This window comes from Cydia splendana, chromosome 12, assembly GCF_910591565.1.
Source record: "Cydia splendana chromosome 12, ilCydSple1.2, whole genome shotgun sequence".
Lineage (NCBI taxonomy): Eukaryota > Metazoa > Arthropoda > Insecta > Lepidoptera > Tortricidae > Cydia > Cydia splendana.
Genome location: NC_085971.1, coordinates 19,971,807 through 19,980,360, shown reverse-complemented (window position 1 = coordinate 19,980,360; position 8,554 = coordinate 19,971,807). Strand labels below are relative to the sequence as shown.

The following is an 8,554-nucleotide window of genomic DNA, read 5'->3' as shown; positions in this document are numbered from 1 at the left end:
ACAAAATTGGCACTTAAATAAATATCTATATATATTATATAATATATATTTGCATTTTATCCGTCATTCTTACATTTCCAGTGCTGTTCTATTTTGTCCTTTACAGAGAACAACCGCGTGCGTTGAGTGTTTTTTCAATACCCTGCCTTTCACACAACTACCCGACACCACTATAGCAGCTCTTGCTGCTTTTTTGCTTCGTCAAGCAGATCTTGTCAGTAGAAAAAGGCGGCAAATTTGAAAAATGTAGGTGCGAAGGGATATCGTCCCATAGAAAATTTGAATTTCGCGCCTTTTTTTACTGACAAGATTTGCTTGACCAGCTAGCTATATATCCAAACTTTGATAACATTCCAAATAATCTACATAACACACACTACTACATTATCTATCTCCATCACTATCGCTCTTGCTCTATTGGAGTGAGAGAGATGGGGATACACATAATTTCGATCTACAGTGATCAGATGTGGTCGCAAGTATCGAGGTATCGTTGGAACACCACTTCAAAGTGTTCGCATTTTGACGTCGGCTCGTGCTGATTTTGAGTCTTCCTGTAATTGTAATAGAATTCGAAATTAGCCAGCATAAAATATAGGTATGACAAACGTAGTGATTTAATTCTCTTTGGGTATGACTCTTAAGGCTTGGCCACATACAGAGCGCGACGCAGCGCCGCGTCCACGCCGCGCGACCGCGGCACATGCTAACAGGTTACCGACGTCAAACAGACTGCGTCCCGCCGGTATCACGCCCCGCTTCTGTCGCGCCCCGCGCCGCGCGGCCCATTGCGTCCGCGCGGCGCGTGCGCAGCGCTGCGCCGAGCGAACGCGGCGGCCCGCCGCGTCGCGCAAGGTCACGTCAGTAGGATCGGACGTAGGCAGCGAGCGGTGCGCCGCGTTCCCGCGCGGCCGCGCCGCGTTCACGCGCGCCTTGAGGGCGTGTTGAGAGCGTGAGGCCGGCGCGATCGGCGCGCGCCCTGTTTGACCAGGCTTCGCGTCGGCATCACGCGGCGCGGACGCGGCGCTGCGTCGCGCTCTGTGTGTGGCCAAGCCTTTACACGAGTTTTGACCCTGTATAGAAAAGAGTGTTTTAAGAAGCAACAAATCTTTATCTTCTTTAACTTAACAATAACCGTATTTAACATCTAACATAGATCACGATATTAGTTTTACGTTCGCAAAATGTAACGAACGTTCGGAACTTTATGTAGTACACTTTTTTTCACTAAAAAGATGATAATAAAATAAAAAGTACTTTACTCTCGCTCTTTTGTTAGCGTTTTCTTTAAGGTCGAGTTGAGTTAAGCTCGTAAAGCCCAATGTCCTTTATTTAGGACAGCGATTTGGTCAAGCGGTCCACAAAGCTACGCCTTAGATTCCTGAGTACCTATTTAAAATACTATATCTTATTCTTAGGGCAGAGAAAGACGCACTTACTTATTATGCTCCTCGCACTCTTCCATAGACACGTCACCGCTGGCGAGTCGAGAGCCCAGCCCGCTATGATAACTAACGTAACGTTGCTGAAAAAAAACAGTCATGATATTTAAACTCTGGCAAGTCATTTCCGTCAATAGAAAATGGGAGCAATTATGAAGAATGTAGGCGCGAAGCTGACTGGGAGAGGCTCGCAGAACAGCGGACGGAATGGCGCAAACGTATTGTGGAGGGTCCCAAGTTTTGTGATGAGACCTGGTTCGCCGCACTCGTTGACAAGAGGCAAAAACGACGACAAGGTGTCAGTACCGGTCTCCGCAAACTTCTCTTGTCAGACCTGTGGTAGACCATGTCGGTCTCGCATCGGTCTATTCAGCCATCAAAAACGGTGATTCTACGGTGTTACACCAAAAATCGTCTGCAATAGACGAAAAGGCCTATGATGGTGAGGCGCGAAGGGTTGTTTACCCATAGAAAACTTGAATTCGCGCCCTTTTTATACTGAGAAAGTTGGTTTACCAGAGTATGTATAGGCAAGGCCCCAAGTATAGTGACAGTATTTGCTGTTTATTTAACTAGAATAACATATTTGATATTATATAAAATACCTGGACATGTTTAGAGAAAACCTGCTCTCCAACGATGTTGGCGGCGAGCCTCAGCGCTCTCGCTAGAGCATCTACGTATCTCATGTAGAGTGTCACGATGCCTCTCAGGTCTGTTGTGCGACGGTAGAGTTTCAGGTTGATGCCGCCAGGGGGCGCTGTGCCCTAGGAAATTAACATACATAAACGCTTTCACATCAATCCAATAAGGGTACTTTGCTAATTAAAAGAGTTGAGTAAAGTTCGATTTTGCTGTGAGCGTGAGACAAAATTAACTTGAAATTATAATTTTATATTGGCGTGTTTCACAGTCCTTTTTGTTTTCGAATGGATTTGGTCTCTGACTCGGTCACGGACCCGGATCTAAACCCGGACCCGGATCCGCGATCGAGCCGTAGCCGTAGGTAGGTACCCGGATCTAGATTGGACCAGCACGCGTAGGTACCTACACAGATTTGAATCTGGATCCCGAATTAAACTCGATCCCCGATCGCGCTTCGGAATCGGTTCCGGATCCGATATCTACTCTCACTTTATTAACTTTAAGATCGTGTTTACTTATTTTGAGTTGCGTTAAAGAAATTACCTATAATTTAGCTTTGTCAGTTTAGCTTATATGATACAATATATTGCTCACCTGGTCAACAATGGATTTCATCATCAAAGTCAGTTTTTTGCTGTTGAACGGATCAAAATCGTTCGTTAAGGTAACACCGCCCAACATGTTGTACCTAAAAAAGATCAAACACTTTTAGTATACTCGTAGTCCTATTACTCGTAGTACTATTAGTATATCTATTTTATGATCTAAGGACTATTAGAACTCTGTGATAAAACATCACAGAGTTTGTGCATTTCAAAATCACCTCGCTAAAAAAATATGACCTGTCCGATTCGAACTTTAAGATACGTCAATTAATAGATCTAGAAACGATATGGATTCGATATGTCGCAGTGTCAAAAGTGACGTTTTTGTTCGAAGAAACGTCACATTTGACACTGACATATCTAATCCATATCGTTTCTAAATCTATTAATTGACGTATCTTAAAGTTCGAATCGGGCCGACAGTTAAAGAGAAGTACAGTCGTTGAGAAAAGCTTGTCCCTATGACGGAATTGGCTGCATTACCTATCAAAGTTTTAAGTACCTATTAATATAAGTACCTATTATTATATCACTCTTTCAATATGAAATTCCAATACTTACCTAAAGTGTCATTCTATGGAACTTGCTAACTATGTAAACAAACCGCCATATTGGAATTGTCTCTGAATGATGTATTTATAGTGACTTTTGTTTACATAGTTAGCAAGTTCCATAGAATGGCACTTTACACATTTCATCATCTCGCATCGTTCTATTCAGCCACCAAAAACGGTGTCTCTCCGGTGTTACACCAAAAATCGTCTGCAATAGACGCAAAGGCCAATGATGATACTTACACATGAGTCATATACATGTGATGTCCGGGCGGCGAGCACACCTTATAATATCTTTCCAGATTATAGCTCTTCAAGAAGTACAGGCAGCTTGTCACATCCCACATGTAGTTGTGCACTTTCTCATCTCTCATTAGTGTTCTGTCTCTCTTATTTTTCATAGCTGCAAAGGAGATGAAATGACAAATATGCGTAAGTAAGTAAGTAATAATACCAGCTAATAGAGCGTAATAAATAATAAAAGCATATTATTATAGAACCGCCGCATTCAGAACAGCATGGAAATCCATGAAAGAGGCATATGTTGAGTAGTGGACGCAAATATGCTGAGAAGAAGAAATAATACCATTGATCAGAGTGGTAGGTACCGTACGATTTTTCGTCCAGCCCTCCTTGGTTACAGAATTACAGAGTAACCAAGAAGGGCAATTTACTCCTTCGTACAAAGTCTCTCAAGGGTAGGTAGGTAAAGGAGCGATCTAAATTCGAAGTTCCTGGGTTAAAGACCCGAGGTCTCCAACATAGCTCAGATTTAAAGATCGAGCATCGAGGCAGCGAATGAACTCCTGCCTGGGGGTGTGTAATGTTTTTAATAACAACTATTTTCGAATTTTCATTTTGCATAATTCGAATTGCATAATTTTGAATGCAGAAATGATTATTTAGTATAGAAACAAAATGAATAAGAACAAATTGCATAATTTCAGAAATAATAATAATGCAGTTGCATAGTAATGTATTTGCATAACAGGCAATCAGTATAATGATCACTTTGTATACTATTTAATGCTCATAACGTTCTTTTTTCATAAAAACCACGCATGCCTTCCAAAAGTCCGGGACCCCATGGTAATCCCCATAAAATGTGTACTATGTATTATAAAATAAGTCGGTTCTGACGCTTCGCCGGCCGCTGCCGCAGCACGCTCGCTTCGCTCGCTCGGCTTGCGCGCTGTAGGGTCACAGTTCTACCTAACACTCCTCCTCGCTTCGCTCGTCGTCGTACCTAACGGCGACCTGCCTTAAGGTAGAATATGTAAGTAAGTTGTATTGTGTCACCCGATCATTCGTTAAAATATAATTCTACATTTTAATCATAATACTAACTGTATGTTATAACAAGTAAAATTATTCCTAATTATCGTTATAAACAACGTTTTTATGATTATAGAACATTCTGTAATTTAATTATTATAACGAATAATATTATGGATTATGTTTCTATACATTATGTTTATTATGAGTTTTAAAAGTAGGTAAATGTAATTATGCAAAATGTTTGTATTAAAATTGAACGGTACCCCCTGCCCGCGGGCGCGCGCCTGTGCGCTGCGGGTGGGTACCCGCAACACACAGTTTCTTGCAATAAATAAATAGAATAATTTGTCTAATGAAGATTACCTTCACTACAATATGGCATAATCAGCAACTGGCATCTATAGTTCAGTCTGTCTTTATAATCCGCCGTCATCTTAAGCAGCTTTGCGAACAGCTTGATTTCCCTCGTCACATCGCTCTGGAAGATGGCGTCGTAACCTTCCCTGGAAGTTCGGTTAACATATGACAAAAAACCGGGCATCAACCTAAAAATCCTGAAGGAATATCTTTAGGCGAACTTAATCTTCTGAGAAGCCTCGCCCCCTCAGACAAACTGCTTCTGGGTCTCAGGAGGTTAAGTACACAGTGGACCGCCATTTCTCCAAACCCCAAAAACCTTGCCTTTTGCCAAAACTTTGGTGGGCCGCTACAATAATAAGTAGCTGTCCTACCCTTCCCTCTGCCCAACTCAAACCTTTAACCACTTGCCAAGTCCCCCCGCAATCCTGACAAAGGACCAAAAATCCTGCATTGCTAGGGGAATTCCTGTCGTATGGCCATAGAGTAAGTTTTCTCGAAGCTCTCTTAAACCTTATAATAAATGGAGTTTCATCATTTTTATTTTTATGTGATAGTCAGCAAACGAGCAGACGAGTCGCCTGATGGGAAGCGGTCATCGTCGCCCATGGACATATGCAATATCACAGGAGCCACTTAAGCGTTGCCGACCCTTGAGAACCCTAGATACCCGCTTCTTGAAGAATCCCATGTCGTAGCGCAAAGGAAATACCTCAGGAGGCACCGCATTCCACATTCTGCACGTTCTGGGAAGAAACGAGCGAGATGCCCGCTTATTCTTGGTGTGCCATGTATCTAAGAAGTGAGGATGAACTTTGCTCCTTTGGCTTTATCTATGTAGGTATGGAGTAGGTAAGCACTCTAAGCTTAGGTACATATTTCTCTAGAGTATGGGGTATGGCCTACCTGGAAGGCCAGAGGAGGAAATTCTCGGCGTTGAGTCGTTGCGACATCTCGAGGCAGCGCTTTATTTGGGAGGCGGCGTGGATGAACGTGGACGCGTCTGGGCTGGTTAAAGCTCCGGATGTGTATCTGGGGAAAAATACTAAGATTTAAGCATATTTTAATGTTGTGTTTGTATTTTTCGAAAAAATGGTTCATTCATTTATTCTTCTTCGCTTCTTGGTCTTAGCTTTTATCCCATTTTGCTTGATGGGGTCAGCCTTTCTAGCAAGTATTTTTGCAGTGGGTTGTCTCCGGTACGTATTGCATTGATAGCTTTCAGGTCGTTTTTAATAGTCTGGGCCATGTCTGGGCCCAGGTCGCTGGTCGTCTTCTCGGGCCTTGTTTACCCTTTTGTATTACAAGTACCTACTCTTTCATTAATGTGGTCATTTTCACGTCTCATAACATGGTCATAGTACCATCGCAGACGCTCATTCATTATAGGTATTGAAAGACAAGTAGAACGTTTGAAAATCTATAAACCGATTACCGTTTTTTTAGAAATGATGCTCTAAAACGGCTCGTCATTTTTGAAAATCGATTGAAAATGTAGCTATGTCATTCTATCTGGTAGGATTTTATAGTAGACAAAGGCTCAGCCTAGAATACAGTCCAGAATACAATACATCCGTTGGTTTGTCCTGCGACAAGTACCTACTGAATAAAAATTAAATAAAATGACCGGATAGACGGACTTGCCGACTGTCCTGCTTTTTTTTCGAGTGAAATTGCTGTAAACTTACGTCACAAACTGACGAACATGATGAAATTTACTTAAATAAGTTACCTTTTGCTTTTATCTCTGAAAAAAGGTAACTCGTTGGGTAAACCCACCTCGCATTAGTATGCAAATCCGGCGCCAACCACAGCAGCCTCACATGGTATCTCGCAGCCAACTCATTCACAAACTCGACCATCTCGTCCCACTGCGCCCGATCCTCCCACTCCACCAGATCCGAGTCCAGACCCGTCCAGTACTTCAGGCCCAGCTTGGATAACAGCTCAAATAGGGCTTTGACGCAGCGCTTGCGGTTCTCGAGGGTGTTGGTGTGGTCGTCCCAAGTGCGGGTCTTATCGTTACCTAAGAGAAAAAAAAGTTCAAAAACGACTGAAAAATCACTCACTAACAACTGAAAATTTGAAATCGTATTATATTTTAATGTGAAATTATCATTTAGAAAAAATTACGGGACATATATATTTTATTAGCCGTGATCATCATATGCCACTATTCCTAAAGCTTATGATCTTATGATCCCTTAGTCACCTTAGTGTATTGTGTTGTAGCTGAGATATACGTAGCATACCGGGCATACGTCGAAGGCGCCCGTGTTAGGAGCGCGCGTAGCGCGCCCGATGTTTCTTAGTATGAGAGCGCCAAAGGAACCCGGCTTTGAAGCGCGCGCGGCACGCCCCCAACGGCGCCCTTATAAAAAAGCTTTAACTTACCAATACCAAATGTTCCACATTACCGTTCATCCTGAACTCGGTGAGCGAGATGCTGCACTTGAGCCAGTCTTCCATCGCTCGCGCGTGGACCCGCTCGCTGCCGCTGTAGTAGCGATATACGCTCGTGTCTGTGGTCGCCGCCATGTTGTTATACTCTATCTTCTCTATTCCTAAAAAAAAAACAATTATCTACAGTACAGAGATATGGCCGCTAAGACAAAACTGTGATTTTATAAGGTGGTGGGACTAGTGCACGACATGCTAATGCCCAATAGATGACCCTTGCTGTCACCTCTATTGCCAATGACTTAAGTTTCAAGATGACATGTAGGTACTGGGACCGCGTCGAGCACCAGTACCACCACCTTAACACGCCGATTTTCTGACGTTAGTACCTACGCGCAACACGAACACATAAATTTTACAACTCGAGGGTTAGCGGTGAACGGCTCAAACTGAATAAGTAGTGTGTGCCTGCGAAATCAGCATGGTATGAAGTTGGAGCGATGGCCTGCTCAAGCCTCATTTTTTATTATGGTGAATTACCCTATTTCCAGTATCCCACTAATGTTTGGCACCTTTAACCTTAGGGCAGCATTGGTTACTTTCCTACAAGAATAGGTTCCCTTCGTTGGATACGATACGACATTACGTTTAGTGTCTTTTACTTGGTCTATGTTATTTCTTTTTGCTTTCCCCGTTTTCTGCGTTGCTTCCACTTTCCCTTCTACCTATAATGGTTTTTGTATAATCGTCGTGTCGTAAAAGGTGGCCCGACTTTCCTGTTCTAAATAGGGTTACCTTGCAAATAGTCCACGTCTTTAATTTCTCTGACTTTCTGCCTCTTGACACCGGGCTGCGAGTAGCCTGACATTTCTTATGGCTAGACAACACGGTCGGAGCGAGCACAGGCAACGTAGCGACCTGCAACCGTTGATATAAGTTTCAGCCAAAACATGCCAAAATATATATATTTTTTAACTTTTAAGCCGACACACCCCCAACACGAATCACATGTGCTTAATTAGAGGGATTTAAAAGTTATAGTAGTCCCCGAAGAGTTCCTCAATCCATCTTCCAGCTCCATCATAAGATCAGCTCAAAGCCTACATATAGTCAGACCGAGAAAAGTCTGCAGCGATTTTGATAGCCCGCGCAGTGCACTTATACGTCATAATTTCATAGAAGTTTGACGTTTAAAATAACACTTGCACTGCGAGGGCTATCAAATCCGCTGCAGACTATTCTTGGTCTGACTCTACCCAATTTATTGACCGAA

The 8,554-nt window shown here is 42.8% G+C and overlaps 1 protein-coding gene across 1 annotated transcript; it reads right to left on the bottom strand.

The window, feature by feature from the left end:
* Positions 1 to 332: 332 nt before the first annotated feature.
* LOC134795625 (uncharacterized) lies at positions 333 to 8,190 on the bottom strand. The gene is made up of 10 exons (XM_063767524.1): positions 8,077 to 8,190; positions 7,299 to 7,445; positions 6,661 to 6,907; positions 5,788 to 5,913; positions 4,888 to 5,027; positions 3,490 to 3,649; positions 2,682 to 2,775; positions 2,048 to 2,209; positions 1,440 to 1,525; positions 333 to 554 (listed from the first exon to the last, which is right to left on the bottom strand). Exons 1-10 carry the CDS (start codon positions 8,147 to 8,149, stop codon positions 464 to 466), a joined length of 1,326 nt encoding a protein of 441 aa, XP_063623594.1. The 5' UTR covers positions 8,150 to 8,190; the 3' UTR covers positions 333 to 463.
* Positions 8,191 to 8,554: the final 364 nt, after the last annotated feature.